Source organism: Nomascus leucogenys, chromosome 17, assembly GCF_006542625.1.
Source record: "Nomascus leucogenys isolate Asia chromosome 17, Asia_NLE_v1, whole genome shotgun sequence".
NCBI classification, from domain to species: Eukaryota; Metazoa; Chordata; class Mammalia; order Primates; family Hylobatidae; genus Nomascus; species Nomascus leucogenys.
The window spans coordinates 88,542,496-88,562,895 of NC_044397.1; the positions used below are offsets into that span (position 1 = coordinate 88,542,496).

Sequence of the window (20,400 nt, forward strand, 5' to 3'; positions counted from 1 at the left end):
AGACTATGAGCCAGAGGAAGCGAAGGGAAGAGTGACTCAGGCAGAGGGAAAAGCACCTGCAAAGTCTTGAAGTCCAGGGAGAGAGGCCAGGCATCTGGAACACAAAGGGGAGAGGAGAGATGAGACTAGGGCACCCTCGGAGCAGGTCGTGCAGGGCCTCAGGAGCCATGGGGAGGAGTATAACGCAGGATGCAGGGGTATTGGGAGGGTCAAGCTAACAGTGTCCAATCTGGGTTAGTCTGCTTCCCTGAAACTCCAGGGACGTCTTCTCCAGGAAGCCCTCGGGATTGCTCAGTGTGGAGCGGCTCAGCCACCCAGTCACACTCACTATTCAATGCTGAGCACTGAGGAAGCAGCCCTTACTAAATCAGCCTGGATCTGCCCTCCCAGAGGTCACAGTCACAACAGTCAAACACACACCCACACATGCACACTCATGAACATGCCCCTCCCCTCCTCTGGAGCCTCAGAAACCCACAGACCTTGTTCCTCCCAGGGGGTGTCCCTGGAGCCAAAGCTTCTGCACTACCAGGGGGCTTGTTGGAAATGCAAAAGATGGCCGGGCGCAGTGGCTCATGCCTGTAATCCCAGCAGTTTGGGAGGCTGAGGCAGGCGGATCGTTTGAGGTCAGGAGTTCATTTGAGGTTAGGAGTTCAAGACCAGCTTGGCCAACATAGCGAAACTCTGTCTCTACTAAAAATACAAAAAAATTGGCCGGGTGTGGCAGCACACGCCTGTAATCCCAGCTACTCGGGAGGCTGAGGCAGGAGAATCTTTTGAATCCGAGAGGTGAAGGCTGCAGTGAGCCAAGATCGCGCCACTGCACTCCAGCCTGGGTGACAGAGCAAGACTCCGTCTTAAAAAAATAATAATAAAATAGGCTGGGCGCGGTGGCTCACGCTTATAATCCCAGCACTTTGGGAGGCCAAGGTGGGTGGACCACCTGAGGTCAAGAGTTTGAGACCAGCCTGGCCAACATGGTGAAACCCCATCTCTACTTAAAAAAAATACAAAAATTAGGCTGGGTGTGGTGGCTCACACCTGTAATCCCAGCACTTTGGGAGGCCGAGGCAGGCGGATCACCTGAGGTCAGGAGTTCGAGACTAGCCTGACCAAAATAGTGAAACCCCGTCTCTACTAAAAATACAAAAAAAATTAGCCAGGCGTAGTGGCTAACGTCTGTAATCCCAGCTACAGGCTGAGGCAGGAAAATTGCTTGAACCCGGGGGTGCGGAGGTTGCAGTGAGCCGAGATCACGCCATTGCACTCCAGCCTGGGCAACAACAGTGAAACTCTGTCTCAAAAAAAAAAAAAAAAAAAAAAATACAAAAATTAGCCAGGCGTGGTGGCACACACCTGTAATCCCAGCTACTCGGGAGGCTGAGGCAGGAGAATCACCTGAACCTGGGAGGCAGAGGTTGCAGTGAGCTGAGATCGTGCCACTGCACTCCAGCCTGGGTAACAAGAGTGAAATTCCATCTCAAAATAAAATAAAATAATAAAAATAAAAAGATGACCACAGGAGATCTGCCGGCTCTCCAGGCAATTCGTGATCACCACGAATTGAGAAGTGCTGCTCTCAGGCTTAACCTCCCTGTACCTCAGTTTCCTTTTCTGTACAAGGAGATCAAAACAGAATCCATGTAGAGGACTGACGTGGAGTGAGGCTTAACTGAGATAATGAGAGTGAAAGTGCTAAGCACAGCTTCCTAAGTGCTTGTTTTCAGCAGCTCCTCTTCCTCCTTTCTATTTTTTTATTTTTATTTTTTGGGGGACAACAGGGTCTCGCTCTGTTGCCCAGGCTGGAGTATAGTGGCATACTCATAGCTCACTGCAACCTCAATCTCTCAGGGCTCATGTGATGCCTGTGCCTCAGCCTCCCGGGTGGCTGGGACTACAGGCGTGTGCCACCATGCCCAGCTAATTTTTAAATTTCTTGTAGAAGTGGGGGGTCTCACTATGTTGCCCAGGCTGGTCTTGAACTCCTGGCCTCCAGCGATCCTCTTACCTAGGCCTTCCAAAGTGCTGGGATTATAGGCGTGAGCCACCACACCCAGCCCTCCTCCTCCTCTGTATTATTAAATTTCAGAGTTGGAAAGGAATTTCGAAGACTGCCGTCACTCAACCTTCTTGCTCTACAGATGGGGGAACTGAGGAACAGAGGAGCAGAGGTTTGGCCAGAGGAAGGTGGGAAGGACGTGGTGTGGCTGGCCTTCACAGACTCTGCCGGGGGGCTGTTTACAGGATACTCTGAGGAAAGCCAGGATGGGCACTGATACTCACCTCCACCCTGTGGGAGGCAGAAGGCTAAGGCTCCCCTACCCATCTCCCCCAAGCAGAGCTGAGCCCTTGGGAGCCAGAGCAGAGATCCAGCCCTCTCCCCCATGTTCAGGTCCTCCTCCTCCCGGAAGCTCTCCTTCCTAGAGGAGCCTCTTATTTTATTTATTATTATTATTATTTTTGAGACAAGGTCTCACTTTGTCACCCAGGCTGGAAGTGCAGTGGCGCGATCATGGCTCACTGCAGCCAGGCTCAAGTGATCCTCTCACCTCAGCCTCCCAAATAGGGACTATAGGCACACGCCACCACACCTGGCTAGTTTTTCTATTTTTAGTAGAGATGGGGTCTTGCCATTGTTGTCCAGGCTGGTCTCGAACTCCCAGGCTCAAGTGATCTGCCCACCTTGGCCTCCCAAAGTGCTGGGATTACTGGCATGAGCCACTGAGCCTGGCAAGGAATGAGCCTTATGGAGAAGAACTTGATTTACCCACTCCATGCTCTGCGGGCAGGTGTGTCATGTCTGTGTGTGTGTGTGTGTGTGTGTGTGTGTGTGTGTCTTCAGGGCCAATTTCTCCCTTAGGCCCAGGGGCACAGTGCCTCGGGCCCATGATAAATTTAAGTGACCTACGGATATGGGTCAGGAGGGTATACATGTATAAAGTTCAGGAAGACTTTGTTTTAGTAACAAAACAAGCACCTACAATCTGTCAGGAGCCTTATGATATCTTCCCACCAGTTTCATGAGTGGGCACTGTATCCTGTTCTCCTTTGTCAGGTAGGGAAACTGAGGCCCCAGATTGTCCTAGCTCAAGTTCACCAAGCTACTTGGTGATAGAAGCAGAACATAAGCCCAGGCCACCTAGCTTCTGGGTCTGCGATGGTGTGGGGATAAATGCCCAGGGTCTTCGTGAACATAAGCATCTGTATATGAATAAATTGACATACATAAACCCATTTAATACATTTCAAAGCCAGGTGCTGTGGCTTACTCCTGCAATCTCAGCACTCTGGGAGGCTGAGGTGGGAGGATTGCTTGAAGCTGGGAGTTTGAGATCAGCCTGCAACAAAGTGAGACCCTGACTCTAAAAACATTTTTTTGAATAAAAAAATTAGGCTGGGCACAGGGGCTCACGCCTGTAATCCCAACACTTTGGGAGGCCGAGGTGGGTGGATCACTTGAGGTCAGGAGTTCGAGACCAGCCTGGTCAACAGGGTGAAACCCCCTTCTCTACTAAAAATACAAAAATTAGCCAGGCGTGGTGGCACATGCCTGTAATCCCACGTACTGGGGAGGCTGAGCCAGGAAAATTGCTCGAATCTGGGAGGCGGAGGTTGCAGTGAGCCAAGATCATGCCATTGCACTCCAGCCTGGGCGAAGAAACGAGACTCTGTCTCAAAAAACAAACAAACAACAACAAAAAAATTAGCCAAGCATGGTGGTACGCACCTGTAGTTGTTAGTTACTTGGGAGGCTGAAGCAAGAGGATTACTTGAGGCCAGGAGTTCGAGGTTACACTGAACTATGATTGCATCACTGCACTCTAGCCTGGATGACAGAGCAAGATCCTATCTCAAAATAACAATAATAGTTCAAGGCACAGACTTTGAAGCCTGACACCCTGCATGGTGTTATTCCAGCTTTGCTACTTACTTGCTGTGTGACTCCGGGTGAATAACTTCACCTCTCTGGGCTTTTGTTTTCCTTCCTGTAAAATGATCATTTGTACCTCACAGGAGTGTTGTGAGAATTAAATAAGTTAATATAAGCTCTTGGGAAGAATTAGCTCTTGTTATGGTTGTGTGAAGAGATTTACATGAGTCCCTCTGCAGGATGCATGGTTGTTGGTCTGTGTGTGTGTATATATGTGTGTGCGTATATGTGTGTATATGTGTGTGTATATATGTATATGTGTGTGTTGCTCTCTTGATCTCTGAGTGTTGTGTGTGTGTCAATGTGTGAGATCATATATGCATCTTTAGTAAAGAACTAGGGGTCTCTGTGTGTTTTGGGGGTCTGTACCTGTCCTTGGCTGTACACCTGAACCCTACGTCTTCTTGTGTGTGTAGGGATGTGTGTCACGTGTGTTGATAACCATATGACAGTGTGTGTTTCCACATGCTGGTGTATGTCTGTGAAGCTGTTTCTATGTGGCTATGGGTGAATGCCCACGCGTGACCTGGTGGGCGGCTGTGTGGATGTCTGTGTTGCCTGTGTCGGGTGTGAGTCTCTGGCCAGCCAGGGTAGGTCTTTGCGTGTTTCCTTTATTCCATGGAGGAGGAGATGAGGGGCTTGGATGAGACAGAAGAATGAGGGGTCACTCCCTGTCTGATGCTGGGGCCGAGTCACTGCCTACTAGTGGCTGCTGTGTCATCTCCCAGTCTCTGTCCCTCCCTCCTGGCTGGTGGCAGACAGAGGGGGCGTGGGGGAACAGGGCAGGGGGTGGGCTTGAGGCTGGACTTTTGTCTGGAAACTTGAACCTCCACCTATGCCCCCCACGTCCCTCTAGGCTTCCACATCTCCCTACGCCCTCCCTACTATTGGGGCAGGGAATCAAGACTCCCTGAAAATTAAGAACCATCGCCCTGGCTCTGCCACAGGCTTGCTGTGTGGCCCTGAGACAGGCCCTGCCTCTCTCTGAACCTGTGAAATCCAATGTTTTAAAAGTGCTTCTTCCTCTGTGCCTAGGGCTGGGCCAGGCTGTGCACTGGGAGGGAAGTGCTGGGTTCTCTGAGGTTTGTGAAATAGCTGGTAGCACCCTTCACAGTCGGTGCTTAAGAGTTAAGGGCTGTAGCATCTGAAATATCTGAGTCAGTCCAGGCACAGTGGCTCATGCCTGTAATCCCAGCGCTTTGGGAGACCGAGGCAGGCGGATCACCTGAGGTTGGGAGTTCGAAGCCAGCCTGGCCAACATGGTGAAACCCCCATCTCTATTAAAAATACAAAAATTAGGCTGGGCACAGTGGCTTACGCCTGTAATCCCAGCATTTCAGAAGGCCGAGGCGGGCGGATCACCTGAGGTTGGGAGTTTGAGAGCAGCCTGACCAACATGGAGAAACTCCGTCTCTACTAAAAATACAAAAAAACTAGCCAGGCATGGTGGCACATGCCTGTAATCCCAGCTACTCGGGAGGCTGAGGCAGGAGAATCACTTCAACCTGGGAGGCAAAGGTTGCGGTGAGCCGATATCGTGCCATTGCACTCCAGCCTGGGCAACAAGAGCAAAACTCCATCTCAAAAAACAAAACAAAACAAAACAAAACAAAAATTAGCCAGGTGTGGTGGCGCACACCTGTAATCCCAGCTACTCAGGAGGCTGAGGCAGGAGAATCACTTCAACCCGGGAGATGGAGGCTGCAGTGAGCCGAGATTGTGCCACTGCACTCCAGCCTGGGCAACGGAGTGAGACTCTGTCAAAAAAAAAAAAAAAATCAGATTCATGAACCCCATTTGCTAACTAGATTTGCTCAGGTTAGTACTCCTCTGAGTCGAGATTGCAACAGTACACGCTAAGAGCAGTAAGAAGGCGTTTGTAAAGCTTAGAAAGACCTGACAGGCCGGGCACAGTGGCTCACGCCTGTAATCTCGACACTTCGGGAGGCCAAGGCGGGCGGATCACGAGGTGAGGAGTTCAAGACCATCCTGACCAATATGGTGAAACCCCGTCTCTACTAAACATATGAAAATTAGCTTGACGTGGTGGCCCGTGCCTGTAGTCTCAGCTACTCGAGAGGCTAAGGTGAGGCGGAGGTTGCAGTGAGCTGAGATCGCCACTGCACTCCAGCCTGGCCACACAGCAAGACTCCGTCTCAAAAAAAAAAAAAAAAAAAAAAGACCTGACAAGTGGAAGCTACTAATATTGCCATTATCATTTAAACAAACCCCAGACACAGGTTTTTCAGGGAGTTTCATCCAACCAGGCGGGTCTCAGAAATCAAACAAGAAAAGGAAAGGGTAGGAAATCTGGAGTTTGACAATTCTGAGTTTGAATTTCCTGTGATGGGATCTTGGGCAAGTCATTTAACCTCCCTGAGTATCATTTTTTTCTTTTATAAAATGAAGATTTTTCTCTCTTAACCTTCCATAGCTGTTTTAAGGATTACAAATCTTCTACTAAGGATTACAAATGTTGTACTGAAAGGCGTAGCACAGGAGCTGTGCTTGGCAAGTGCCAAATACAAGGCATTAATTATTATTATTAGAATTAATAATAATATCCCCTCCCTCTTACACATTCTTTGTCTCCAGGTGGATTAAAAGGTGGAAGGAGAGGCTACCAACACCATCAGAAGAGAGGCTTCTCTCTAAGTTTCATTTCCCATCCCCTCCAAATCCGCATCCCTCCCAAACGTCGGACCTGGAAGGCCAGCAGGGTCCAAGACACACATCCTTTGCCCAGCCGGGAAGATTAAAGCTAAAGCTCAGAGAGGGAAAACATTTCCTAAGCTCGCACAGCGAATCAGGACAGAAACCAGGACGAGCCTCGGAATCCCTCCATTACCTCCACTTTCACCTGAGCATCACAGCCCGCTCGGGACTCAGTTTCCCCACCTACGTGACCACACCACACTAATCAGGGTCTCCTTTTGGAGATCTGCTCTTCTTCTCGAATGGGGGCGCTGCACCAGCGGTAGAACAGGGTGGGTGGGGGCGCCAGAGGTGAAGGGGACCTGCAGGCTGGGGTCTTCCCCGCCCGGGTCAGCGGGGGCCCTGCGAGGCTAGTCTAAGCACCTATTATTACCAGCCCCCGGGGCGGCGTGGCACTGCGCAGGCGCGGGCGGGGCGCGGGCGCGCGCGCGAGCGAGCGAGGGATTCCCTCTGACGTCATTGCTAGGATACCAAACAAACACTCCGCCGCGCCGGCCGAGATCCTTATATGGCTAATTGCGTCACAGGAACTCCGGGAAGGCGGGGCCGGGATCCCCTCCCGCCGTGTGGCCCGGAACGCAACCCCCGAGACCCCCAGGGCCCCGAGGGTCATGCAAGTGACCAGATCGAGTCTAGAACAGACCTCTTGCTGGACAGTGCGGGACTCGATTTGGTGGGGCCGGAGATTTGGGGAAGTTTGTCCAGCAAGGGGCGGGTGACGTAAGCAGGGGGGCGGGTCCCGGGCATATAAATACAGGCTGGCGGGTCTGTGCTTCATTCATAAGACTCAGAGCTACGGCCACGGCAGGGACACGCGGAACCAAGACTTGGAAACTTGATTATTGTGGTTCTTCTTGGGGGTTATGAAATTTCGTTAATCTTTTTTTTCCGGGGAGAAAGTTTTTGGAAAGATTCTTCTAGATATTTCTTCATTTTCTTTTGGAGGACCGACTTACTTTTTTCGTCTTATTACTCCCCTCCCCCCGTGGGACCCGCCGGACGCGTGGAGGAGACCGTAGCTGAAGCTGATTCTGTACAGCGGGACAGCGCTTTCTGCCCCTGGGGGAGCAACCCCTCCCTCGCCCCTTGGTCCTACGGAGCCTGCACTTTCAGGAGGTACAGCGGCATCCTGTGGGGGCCTGGGCACGGCAGGGAGACTGCATAGAAACTTTGCCATTGTTGGAACGGGACGTTGCTCCTTCCCCGAGCTTCCCCGGACGGCGTACTTTGAGGACTCGCTCAGCTCATCCGGGACTCCCACGGCTCACCCCGGACTCGCACCTTACTTCCCCAACCCGGCCATAGCCTTGGCTTCCCGGCGACCTCAGCGTGGTCACAGGGGCCCCCCTGTGCCCAGGGAAATGTTTCAGGCTTTCCCCGGAGACTACGACTCCGGCTCCCGGTGCAGCTCCTCACCTTCTGCCGAGTCTCAATATCTGTCTTCGGTGGACTCTTTCGGCAGTCCACCCACCGCCGCCGCCTCCCAGGTAAGTTTTTGATAGTAGGGGTGCTGCTTTGTAGGTTTTAAAGTCAAGGGTGAAAAGAATAACCCCCAACCCCCACATAAAGACGCATCAGAACCCTAGATCTGAGATGGAAAAGGCTCATAGCGCACTTTGCAAACTGCAAAGAGTCGGGAGATGTTTGCAATTGGTTGCGTGAGTGGAGCGCAAGCAGGGAACGCAGCAGGGAGGGTAGGCTTTGGGGCGGGGTGGGGGTGGGGTGGGTAACGCGCCGCTCGGTGCAACGTGTATGCGGTAGCGGGGCTGAGAACTTTGAGCCGGCCCCGGGACTGCCCCCTGCTCGAGTCCCAGACCTGAAGCTAGCGCAGTTAGGCAGGTGGGGGAAATCCCGGGGAAGCTTCCAGTAGTCTCTCTTCCTTTCCTCCCCCTTCGGAGCGCCCACTTCGGTGCCGGGTCGCCCTCCACCCATCGGGAAGAGGGGCCTCGAACCCTCAGCCGCGCTGCCTCCGCCTCCTGCGCGGAGACGTAACGGGGGACCCGTGCGTAACGGCTGACGCGCTGGAATCCTCCGTCTGACGCGGGGCACGCACGGCGCGCGGCGCCCCCTTCGTCCGCCCCGCCCCTGACGTCCCGGGAGCGTTCTATTTTGGAACGCCGGGGCCACGTTGCTAAGGGAGGGGGCAGCCCGGCGTTTCGATTGGCCGCTGGGGCGCACGCCTTGGCCAATCAGCTTTCCCTTCCTATTTGTAGGGTGCATTTTCCTTCCCCCTCTCTGTCCCCGGAACCCGTGGTTCCTTGGCGGCTAGGTCTCTTTTCCGCGCCTCTAGAGGCAGAGGGAGGGGATCCCTGTCGTGACAAGAGCGGCTCTCTGCGACCCAATGGATCTGCGAGGCCCTTGCGGGGATCTGGTCCCTGGGCTCTCAGGAGCAGGGGGTGTCTGCTTGTGTGCCGGCGTTTCTTGGAGAGATACGGTGGCTGTCACCCTCTTCTCCAGGCACACACAGACACAGTCCCACTCCCTCTGCTCCTCATGCCCGGTTCCTCCGGTGTGTCCCAAGACAGGACTATAACCGCGAACCGAAGGGCAACCAGCCAGGTGGTCTCCAGGAGCTCCGCCCCCTCTGGGTTCCCAGGACGCTGATTGGTCGGCGAGCCAGCCCTTCCCTCACCACGCCCCCCGAGAGAGTAGTTAAGCCTTCAGAGCAGTTCCAGGAGTCCATTTACGGGAGGGGGGAGATGAGCGCTGCTGAGGCTTGGGGGCTCGGGTCCCGCACCATTCCCCCTCCGCGACAATCTGAGAGAGCCCCAGTGGTTACTTTTCTCTACCTGTCCGTTCACCCTAAACTGTCACTCGTCAGTCTCACTCTGAAAAGAGACAGTAACTTGAAACGTTGTTCTAAACTCCTAGGCCCGTCCCCCAAACAGCTTTTTGACTGGGACCCCCGCCCCTGCATGGGACCTCGCGCAGAGGGGGGTGTGTGTGTGTGTGAGTGTAGAGGAAGGCTTGGCCTAAGGCCTCTCCTTCTCCCTCCCCTTGCCTCTGGGGTGGGGGTGGGGTGTTGTGGCTGTGTGTGTGGCTGTGGCTCCGTCCCGGGGGTTCTGTCACCCGGCTGTGTCCAGCCTCCTCTCCACCCCCCACACCTAAGAGTCACCAACCCGGGGTGTGATTCACCACCCGCTGGAACCGTGCAACCTTTCCCCGAGGAAGAAGGAGGAGGTAGAAGCCAGTTGAGCAGAAATCCTCTCATTAACCACTGCGTCACGGTGTAGTGGAAGGGTGGGTGTTGTGGCTTTTTCCCTGTGACACACACATCCACACTCGCTCACCCTGTGCTCACTCACGGGGTCGGTGTGTGTTATGTGTGTTGGGTGTGTGTGTGTCGGTGTCTTTGTTTGTGTGTCTACGCCTGTGTGTGTATGTGTCACCCCGTAGGAGTGCGCCGGTCTCGGGGAAATGCCCGGTTCCTTCGTGCCCACGGTCACCGCGATCACAACCAGCCAGGACCTCCAGTGGCTTGTGCAACCCACCCTCATCTCTTCCATGGCCCAGTCCCAGGGGCAGCCACTGGCCTCCCAGCCCCCGGTCGTCGACCCCTACGACATGCCGGGAACCAGCTACTCCACGCCAGGCATGAGTGGCTACAGCAGTGGCGGAGCGAGTGGCAGTGGTGGGCCTTCCACCAGCGGAACTACCAGTGGGCCTGGGCCTGCCCGCCCAGCCCGAGCCCGGCCTAGGAGACCCCGAGAGGAGACGGTGAGTAAGCGACATCAGAACTTGGCCTGGATCGGGGGAAGCAAGAGAGGCAGGAAGTTTCTTATGAATGGAGGGGGGCTCCACTAAGGCCTCAGTGTTACAGAAACCCCAAGATCCTTGCTACACGAGCGAGGACTGGAGGCTTGTTTTTTGGCTCTTGGGGGTTCTGGAAGAAGTAGAGGTTCGGGATGGGTGGAGGAGTGCTGTATCCCCAAATCTCATGGCCTCTATCTCCCTGACTCAGCTTACCCCAGAGGAAGAGGAGAAGCGAAGGGTGCGCCGGGAACGAAATAAACTAGCAGCAGCTAAATGCAGGAACCGGCGGAGGGAGCTGACCGACCGACTCCAGGCGGTGAGGACAGGCCCTGGGGTGGGAGAGGGGATGCTGAGGGGAGCTTTCTCCCCATTCTCTGCCCCCTCTCCACCTGTACCCTTGTCCTGAGTTGAGAACTAGACGTTCCACACATGGAACTAGGTACTGGTGTGGCCAGACGGGGTAGCCCAGGGCACAAACACAGACCCCCATGGACTTAAGTCAACTCCTGGTCCCCCTCATTTCCTGACCCCATGCACTACTCTCCTAGCCTTCATTTCATCCCTAGGGGCCACATGGGGCCCTTGAGGAGAGGTGCGCTCCCATCATTTCTCCCACTTGGTCTTCAGCAAGTAACAACCCATTTTGCCTCAGTTTCTCCATCTCTCCAAACGCTCATCAAATCTCCCAGGCTCTTTCTACCCTTAACACTCTGGAAAGCCTGTGAAATGAAATTATTCCACTTCCTGCCCTAGCCACCCACAGCTCTCCTGGTGCTGGTGGCATCCCCCAAAACCCACTCCCTTCCTACGTCCTCCCTTGGTCTGAGAGTTCCCTGCTGTATGCCTGCAGGGTGAGCTGTTACTCCTTGAGGGAACAAGGGAATTGTCAACTTTTCTTCTCTACTTGATCTCTTCCCTGGGAGGTAGAGAGGGAGGGGTCATAGAAGGGAACACATTAAAAACACATAACAGTGGCTCATGCCTGTGATCCCAGCACTTTGAGAGGCCAAGGCAGGAGGATTGCTTGAGCCCAGGAGTTTGCGACCAGCCTGGGAAACATAAGGAGGACTTGTCTCTACCAAAAAAAAAAAAATTAGCTGGGCATGGTGGTGCACACCACTGTGGTCCCAGCTACTATGGAGGCTTTGGTGGGAGGATCGCTTGAGCCCAGGAGGTCCAGGCTGCAGTGAGCCATGATTGCACCATTGCACTCCAGCCTGGGGGACAGAGCGAGACTCTGTCTCAAAAGCAAAACAAAACCAACCACATAACGATTGTTCATTCATTCAACAAACCTCTGAGTGCCTCCTGCACACCAGAAACTTCCCCATAAACCTGGCCCCTTCCCTACCATCCTTTGGACAGATGGGGGAAACTGAGGCTCCTGGAAGGCAAGACCCTTGCCCCAACTACCATGGCCACCAGGACTCCGTCTCAGGAGGTGTTTTTTCTCAGCCCGGGGCTGCCTTCCAGCAGCAAGTCCAAGGGAGCCATGACCCGAGTTTCCCGGTCACTGACATGCTTTTTTCTCCTTCCTCTCTCTCTTCTGTGACCTGGCCTCCCTGGCCTCAGGAGACAGATCAGTTGGAGGAAGAAAAAGCAGAGCTGGAGTCGGAGATCGCCGAGCTCCAAAAGGAGAAGGAACGTCTGGAGTTTGTGCTGGTGGCCCACAAACCGGGTTGCAAGATCCCCTACGAAGAGGGGCCCGGGCCGGGCCCGCTGGCGGAGGTGAGAGATTTGCCGGGCTCAGCACCGGCTAAGGAAGATGGCTTCAGCTGGCTGCTGCCGCCCCCGCCACCACCGCCCCTGCCCTTCCAGACCAGCCAAGACGCACCCCCCAACCTGACGGCTTCTCTCTTTACACACAGTGAAGTTCAAGTCCTCGGCGACCCCTTCCCCGTTGTTAACCCTTCGTACACTTCTTCGTTTGTCCTCACCTGCCCGGAGGTCTCCGCGTTCGCCGGCGCCCAACGCACCAGCGGCAGTGACCAGCCTTCCGATCCCCTGAACTCGCCCTCCCTCCTCGCTCTGTGAACTCTTTAGACACACAAAACAAACAAACACACGGGGGAGAGAGACTTGGAAGAGGAGGAGGAGGAGGAGGAGGAGGAGAGAGAGGGGAAGAGACAAAGTGGGTGTGTGGCCTCCCTGGCTCCTCCGTCTGACCCTCTGCGGCCACTGCGCCACTGCCATCGGACAGGAGGATTCCTTGTGTTTTGTCCTGCCTCTTGTTTCTGTGCCCCGGCGAGGCCGGAGAGCTGGTGACTTTGGGGACAGGGGGTGGGAGGAGGATGGACACCCCCAGCTGTCTGTTGGCTCTCTGACGTCAACCCAAGCTCTGGGGATGGGTGGGGGGGGGGGTGACGCCCACCTTCGGGCAGTCCTGTGTGAGGATGAAGGGACGGAGGTGGGAGGTAGGCTGTGGGGTGGGCTGGAGTCCTCTCCAGAGAGGCTCAACAAGGAAAAATGCCACCCCCCCAATGTCTCCCACACCCACCCTTTTTTTGGGGTGCCTAGGTTGGTTTCCCCTGCACTCCCGACCTTAGCTTATCGATCCCACATTTCCATGGGGTTAGATCCTCTTTAGTCTGGGCAGAAGTGAGCCCCCCTTAAAGGGAATTCGATGCCCCCCTAGAATAATCTCATCACCCGACCAGACTTCTTTTGAAATGTGAACGTCCTTCCTTGACTGTCTAGCCACTCCCTCCCAGAAAAACTGGCTCTGATTGGAATTTCTGGCCTCCTAAGGCTCCCCACCCCGAAATCAGCCCCCAGCCCTGTTTCTGATGACAGTGTTATCCCAAGACCCTGCCTCCTGCCAGCCGACCCTCCTGGCCGTCCTCGTTGGGCCGCTCTGATTTCAGGCAGCAGGGGGTGCTGTGATGCCGTCCTGCTGGAGTGATTTATACTGTGAAATGAGTTGGCCAGATTGTGGGGTGCAGCTGGGTGGGGCAGCACCCCTCTGGGGGGATAATGCCCCCACTCCCGAAAGCCTTTCCTCGGTCTCCCTTCCGTCCATCCCCCTTCTTCCTCCCCTCAACAGTGAGTTAGACTCAAGGGGGTGACAGAACCGAGAAGGGGGTGACAGTCCTCCATCCACGTGGCCTCTCTCTCTCTCCTCAGGACCCTCAGCCCTGGCCTTTTTCTTTAAGGCTCTGTGACCAATCCCCAGCCTAGGACGCCAACTTCTCCCACCCCTTGGCCCCTCACATCCTCTCTAGGAAGGGAGTGAGGGGTTGTGACATTTTTCCGGAGAAGATTTCAGAGCTGAGGCTTTGGTATCCCCAAACCCCCAATATTTTTGGACTGGCAGACTCAAGGGGCTGGAATCTCATGATTCCATGCCCGAGTCCCCCCAGCCCCGACCCTGGTTTTGGCTCTCCCACCCCGCCGTTCCCTGCGCTTCATCTCATGAGGATTTCTTTATGAGGCAAATTTATATTTTTTAATATCGGGGGGTGGACCACGCCGCCCTCCATCCGTGCTGCATGAAAAACATTCCACGTGCCCCTTGTCGCGCGTCTCCCGTCCTGATCCCAGACCCATTCCGTAGCTATTTATCCCTTTCCTGGTTTCCGAAAGGCAATTATATCTATTATGTATAAATAAATATATTATATATGGATGTGTGTGTGTGCGTGCGCGTGAGTGTGTGAGCGCTTCTGCAGCCTCGGCCTAGGTCACGTTGGCCCTCAATGCGAGCCGTTGAATTGGAAACTGCTTCTAGAAACTCTGGCTCAGCCTGCCTCAGGCTGACCCTTTTCTGATCGTCTCGGCCCCTCTGATTGTTCCTGATGGTCTCTCTCCCTCTGTCTTTTCTCCTCCGCCTGTGTCCATCTGACCGTTTTCACTTATCTCCTTTCTGACTGTCCCTGACGATGCTCCAGCTGTCGTCTGACTCTGGGTTCGTTGGGGACATGAGATTTTATTTTTTGTGAGTAAGCCTGAGGGATCCTAGATTTTTACAATCTATCTTTGACAATTCTGGGTGCGAGTGTGAGAGTGTGAGCAGGGCCTGACCCTGCCAACCACAATTCAATGAATCCCCGACCCCCCCCCCCCACCCCATGCTGTATTTGTGGTTCTCTTTTTGTATTTTGCACCTGACCCCGGGGGGCTGGGGCAGATTGGCGATGGGCCGTCCCCTCTCCCCTTGGTTCTGCACTGTTGCCAATAAAAAGCTCTTAAAAACGCATTCGCCAGGCTACAGTGTTTATTTCTTCCTAACATCCATTGCCTGGCTTCCTTTTAGTAAGAGAGGGTTAGGTTAGATTGTCGAAGGACTACACACACAGAGAGATCATACACACATGCACACACACACACAGACACACACCTATGCAGGAACTCCTTCTAGTCAATGGGTCTACAGTAGGATAAAAGGAAGGCAGACAGGAGGACTTCCTGTACGCACAGGCAGTGCCTCCTACTAGAAAAAGTAACGGCCACAGCCGGGCGCAGTGGCTCACGCCTGTAATCCCAGCATTTTGGGAGGCCAAGATGGGCAGATCACTTGAGGTCAGGAGTTTGAGACCAGCCTTGCCAAGATGGTGAAACCTGTCTCTACAAAAAATACAAAAATTAGCCTTGTGTGGTGGTGCACACTTGTAATCCCAGCTACTTGGGAGGTTGAGGCAGGAGAATCGCTTTAACCTAGGAGGTGGAGGTTGCAGTGACCCAGGATCGCACCACTGCACTCCAGCCTGGGTGACAGAGTGAAACTCCGTCAAAAAAAAAAAAAAAGTAAGGAGTCAGAAGGTTAGCCTGCAGGTGTGAGGTCACAGAGGTCTCCTAGTGATGGAGCTTGTATGCTCTATGGGTTAAAAACAGACACTAAGGAGATAAACTACACACAGAAGAAGCTTAATGGGCTGTGCACAGTGGCTTGCACTTGTAATCCCAGCTCTTTCCGAGGCTGAGGTAGGAGGCCAGGAGTTCGAGACCAGCCTGGGGCAACATAGTGAGACCACCCCCCCCACCCCAACCCATCTCACTATGTTGAGAAAAAAAAAAAGAGGATCTTGAGAAACTTGCACAGCAAACTACTAAAGACCACTCAGGCTAGGAATGAGGAGCCATCTTGGATCTTTTACAAACTACAACTACAAAAAACGATTATTTTACACTGAAGATGTGTTTCCTTTTGTTTTCCATATGACCACTAATGGGGCCAACCCAAGAATGACCAAAGCAAATATATGACCATTTTTTGTTTACAGATAGAGTGGAGCCATCCCCATTGCACAATCCTAGCCATCTCTTATTTGCATAACAGCAAGTCCTCTGGGAATTGAGGTGAGGGTCCAGGGGTCGCTCAGATGCTTTGGTAAATCAATAAGCAAGGGAATTTGTCATGGTGGAATCCATTTATTAATTCACTCAAAAAAATGTGCCAAGCACCTACCCAACTGTGCTGGGAGTTGGGGGCACTATAGGGACTGAGCCTCAGGTCTTGCCCTCCTGGGGCTCACAGTCCACTGGGGGACACACACCGTTGCCAGTCAGGGACAACCTAAAGTGGATTGGATGGGAAGCCCATGGGGCTAGGGAAGCACAGCAGGGACCCCTAGCTTGGACCGGGAGTAGAGAAAAACTTCCTGGAGGAGGGGACAGCTGAGCTGAGTCCTAGAGGAGGATAGAGAGTATAGAAAAAAACTAGAAAAAGGTCGAGGACAAGAAAATAGCACAGCCGAAGATCTGTTGGTAGGGAGAAGACTTGATACATTGAGAACGCTTAGAGGGTCGGGTGCGATGGCTCACGCCTGTAATCCCAGCACTTTGGGAGGCCGAGGTGGGTGGATCACCTGAGGTCAGGCGTTCAAGACCAGCCTGGCCAAAGTGGCGAAACCCTGTCTCTACTAAAAAAAAAAAAAAAAAAAAAAAAAAAAAAAAAAAAAAAAAATTAGCCAACCATGGTGGTGGGCACCTGCGATCCCAGCTACTCGGGAGGCTGAGGCAGGAGAATCGTTTGAACCTGGAAGGTGGACATTGCAGTGAGCTGAGACTGCGCCACTGCACTCCAGCCTGGGCAACACAGCGAGACTCCGTCAAAAAAAAAAAAAGAAAGAAAGAGAAAGAAAAAGAGAAAGCTTAGAGATTCGTGGAGACTGGAACCACAGGTGTGGAGAGAGGGGTTAGTAGAGACCAGATTCTGCAGGTATTATAATGAAATTCCCAGGCTAAGGAGTTTAGATCTTTTCTTCAGGGCACTGGGGAGCTATTGCAGGTTTTGAACACGAGAGGGGCAGGGGCAGGTTTGTGATTTAGGAAAGACCCGTCTGGCCCCAGACTGAGGGTGACTGGAAGGGAGAGGAGTGAGACTGAGCAGGAGACCAGGGAGGAAGTGGAGTGGGGACTCTGCAGGATGGGGTGAGGAAGAGCCCAGAACAGGGCCAGGGACATGGGACAGAGAGAAGGGGAAGGATTCAGGAGACATTCTGGAGGCAGGACAGTTGGGGCTTGGTGAGCATCCCGCTTGGGAAGGAAAATACAGGGCAGTAATAAATAGCATGGGCCAAGTGGTCTGAGTGAGGCTGGGAGTGGTGGCACGCACCTGTGGTCCCAGCTACTCAGGAGGCTGAGGTGGGAGGATTGCTTGAGCCTGGGAGTTTGAGGCTTCAGTGAGCTATGATCATAACGCTGCACTCCAGTTTCAGTGACAGAGTAAGACCCTGTCTCAAAAGAAAAGAAAAGAAAAGAAAGGAAAAAAAACACTGCCTATGAGTTAACCCTGCTCTACAAGGAGCAGTTTTTAAAGTAAAATTTAAAAAAAAGAGAAAGAAAGAAGAAAGAAAGAAAGAAGAAAGAAAGAAGAAAGAAAGAAGAAGAAAGAAGAAAGAAAAAAGAAAGAAAGAAAGAAGGAAAGAAAGAAAGAGAAAGAGAGAAAGAAAGAAAGAAGAAAGAAAGAAGAAAGAAAGAGAAAGAAAGAAAGAGAAAGAAAAAGAAAGAAAGAGAGAAAGAAAGAAGAAAGAAAGAAAGAAAGAAAGAAAGAAAGAAAGAAAGAAAGAAAGAAAGAAAGGAGGAAAGAAGGAAAGGAGAAAGAAAGAAAGAAAAAAGGCTGGGTTGCCTTGGACAAGAGACTTCGTCTCCCTGAGCCTCCATTTCCTCATCTGTAGAATGGGGGCTGTTAAGAGGAGTTGCAAGGCTTGTGCCTGCCAGCGCTAAGTGCAGAGTGACGGTGCAATTATCATTACCCCCATCATCTTTATTGGGGTCACCCTGATCCCTCGATATCCCATAATATCCCCCCCCTCATCCTTCAAGTGTCTGCCCTAATGTTCCCGTGACACCCTACCAACTCAGCTCTCCTTATGAGAGGGCCTCACTGTTCTATTTTCTTTGCAGCAGTTATCCCCTTTGTAGTTGTTAATTAAGTGTGTAATTACATGACGGCTTAATGTTTGTCTCCCCCACTGGGCTGACTGCACCAGGAGACCAAGGCCAGGGCTGTCACCACCGCTGCGTCCTCAGCAAATGCCTATTTGTTGAGTGAATGACAGAAGAACAAATGGGCAAGTACTTGACTGATTAATCACTGCATGCGTGACTAAATAAATGAGTGAACAAATGACTGAATGAGTAAGCAATTGAAGAGGAGAGATCTAGGATAATTTCCAAACTGCCAACATCCCAGAACTGTGTAGATGACATTTTTCTCCCTCTTTTGGAGTGGTTTTTGATACTCCGGAGGAGGAAATAAGTAACAACAGTCACAGATCCGAGTAACAGAACGTAACGACCACTCCAGATGCAGGCTGGAGAAACGCCTCCCGGGCAACAAGCAAAATATGTCCGGCTCGATAAAGTAAAGTTTAGACGCCTACTACCATCGCCCGAAAGGTGGAATTGAACCACTCTGTCGCTAGACAGCTACAGGTTTGAAGCCTGCACCCCAGACCACTGAGGATCATCCGGGCAAGACAACCGGTGTCTCGCGCAGCTATATAAGGATCATAAATGCTTACCTTTTAGAGTTATGGTCGCGTCCTTTGGGAAGGTCTGAGATGGTTGACTTCAAGGGCTATAAATTCTCCCCACTCATGTATCACGAAGGATGTCCTTGTAAAATGTTGTCTTCACTTCATATAGTATGAATCATCCTCGCTCCCAAAACCGTCTCATTTACATAGCGCCACGCATTCTGGGAAGCAGCCTCTGAGCACCTGGCAAGCTGTTAAAGGGCCCAGGACCCCCTTTTTCCAAAATGAAAAGTCAGCTTTTTAAGAGGAGAGATTCATGATTCGGCATTCAGAAGCGCCTTCTCGGAAAATTCCGAATTCTCCTTCTGCGGAGGAGTGGTGAGTGGGTTCCTGTTAGAGTCTGATTCACCCTGGCCCCAAAGGCTCTAAGCAGGCGGCTATAGGGCTGGTGCGACACCTGCTGTTCTTTAACGGAATTGCGTAGGCCGATGGAGCTCCACATTCATTCAAACGTTTATTGAGCGTCTACTGAGTCCCAGGGACTGTCTCGGTGCTGGTGACGACAGACATCCTGTCGCGATGGAGTTTAAACACTAGACATAACCAATTTCTGCACTTGTGTTTTATGGTTGGGGAAACTGAGACAGACTCAGAAACGGATAGTACCATATTCCGGTTAAAACAGCCCATCCACTTAGGGAAATCGAACTTGTGTTACAATTTTTATTACAAAAAAGGTGATTCTTTTTTCTTAAATTTTTATATATTTAGGAGGTACAGGTGCCGATTTCTACACGCATATGTTGATTGCATGGTGGTGAAATCTGGGCTTTTAGGTGTACTCATCACGAAAAATTATTCAATATTCTAAGTCAGTGATTCTTTGACAATACCATTCTCCTGCATGAAACTCTCCCATGACTTCCATTTCAGAGTAAAAGTCAAAGTTCTCACCCTGCTTTACAAATCCCTGTAATCCAGCCCCTTTGGTCCCTCTGACCCTGTCTCACATACTCCTCTTCCCTTGGATATTATTGGATTTGGGCATACAGATGTCTTGCTGCACACATGGATCATGCTACCACCACAAAGACTTCGTGCTTGCTGAACCCCTAGCCTGGATCTCCCCTTCACATGTTTCCATGGCTCATCGCCTCCCTTCACTCTGTCATCTGATCAAATGTCAATACCAAAAACTCACTGAGTGACCAGCACTCAGTGGGGCCTTCCCTGACCACCCAGTTTAAAATAGCGAGTGGTGGCCGGGCGCGGTGGCTCACGCCTGTAATCCCAGCACTTTGGGATGCCAAAGCGGGTGGATCACGAGATCAGGAGATCGAGACCATCCTGGCTAACACGGTGAAACCTCGTCTCTACTAAAAATACAAAATATTAGCTGGGCGTGGTGGCGGGCGCCTGTAGTCCCAGCTACTCAGGAGCCTGAGGCAGGAGAATGGAGTGAACCCGGGAGGCGGAGCTTGCAGTGAGCCGAGATTGCGCCACTGGACTCCAGCCTGGGGGACAGAGCGAGACTCCGTCTCAATAAATAATAAATAAAATAGCGAGTGGCTGGGCTTGGTGGCTCATGCCTGTAATCCCAGCACTTTGGGAGGCCGAGGCGGGTGGATCACCTGAGGTCAGGAGTTCGAGACCAGCCTGGCCAACATGGTGAAACCCCGTCTCCACTAATGATACAAAAATTAGCCACGCATAGTGGCTCACGCTTGTAATCCCAGCTACTTGGGAGTTTGAGGCAGGAGAACCGCTTGAACCCGGGAGGCAGACGTTGCAGTGAGCTGCGATGGTGCCATCGTACTCCAGCCTTGGTGAAAACAGCAAAACTCTATCTCCAAATAAAAGTAATAATAATAAATAAAATAAAAATTAAAAAAAGCGACCTCTGTCACCCTATCCCCTTACCCTGCTAGACATTTCCCCACCACTCTGATCACCACCTGCCGTTTTCTGTGTCTATTTGCTTATTGTCTGTTTGCTTCTGTAGAATATCAGTGCCATGAAACTATGCACTTTATTTTTGATCATTGCTGTATCTCTAGTGCCTAAACAGTGCTTGAGAACATA

The 20,400-nt window shown here is 52.3% G+C and overlaps 2 protein-coding genes across 3 annotated transcripts in view; one reads left to right on the top strand and one right to left on the bottom strand.

The window, feature by feature from the left end:
• ERCC1 (ERCC excision repair 1, endonuclease non-catalytic subunit) overlaps positions 1 to 18,488 on the bottom strand; it is a 73,173-nt gene extending 54,685 nt beyond the window's left edge. Inside the window, exon 1 of one of the 2 annotated variants that reach the window (XM_030797367.1) lies at positions 18,364 to 18,462. The gene's annotated coding sequence lies outside the window, so the exon portion shown is untranslated. Of the gene's footprint in view, positions 1 to 18,363 lie in introns of both variants that reach the window. The other variant, XM_030797361.1, reaches the window with a different exon arrangement.
• Positions 7,422 to 14,594, top strand: FOSB (FosB proto-oncogene, AP-1 transcription factor subunit). Its single transcript, XM_003277579.3, has 4 exons — positions 7,422 to 8,133; positions 10,043 to 10,363; positions 10,608 to 10,715; positions 11,972 to 14,594. The coding sequence occupies exons 1-4, from the start codon at positions 8,008 to 8,010 to the stop codon at positions 12,431 to 12,433; spliced, it is 1,017 nt and encodes a 338-aa protein (XP_003277627.1). The 5' UTR covers positions 7,422 to 8,007; the 3' UTR covers positions 12,434 to 14,594.
• Positions 18,489 to 20,400: the final 1,912 nt, after the last annotated feature.

Excerpts from the sequence above, each read along its gene's own strand:
- FOSB (XM_003277579.3), top strand. The coding sequence starts at position 8,008 with ATGTTTCAGGCTTTCCCCGGAGACTACGACTCCGGCTCCCGGTGCAGC. Across the intron at positions 10,364-10,607 it reads GGAGACCCCGAGAGGAGACG|CTTACCCCAGAGGAAGAGGA; the intron begins GTGAGTAAGCGA and ends TCCCTGACTCAG. Across the intron at positions 10,716-11,971 it reads TGACCGACCGACTCCAGGCG|GAGACAGATCAGTTGGAGGA; the intron begins GTGAGGACAGGC and ends CCCTGGCCTCAG.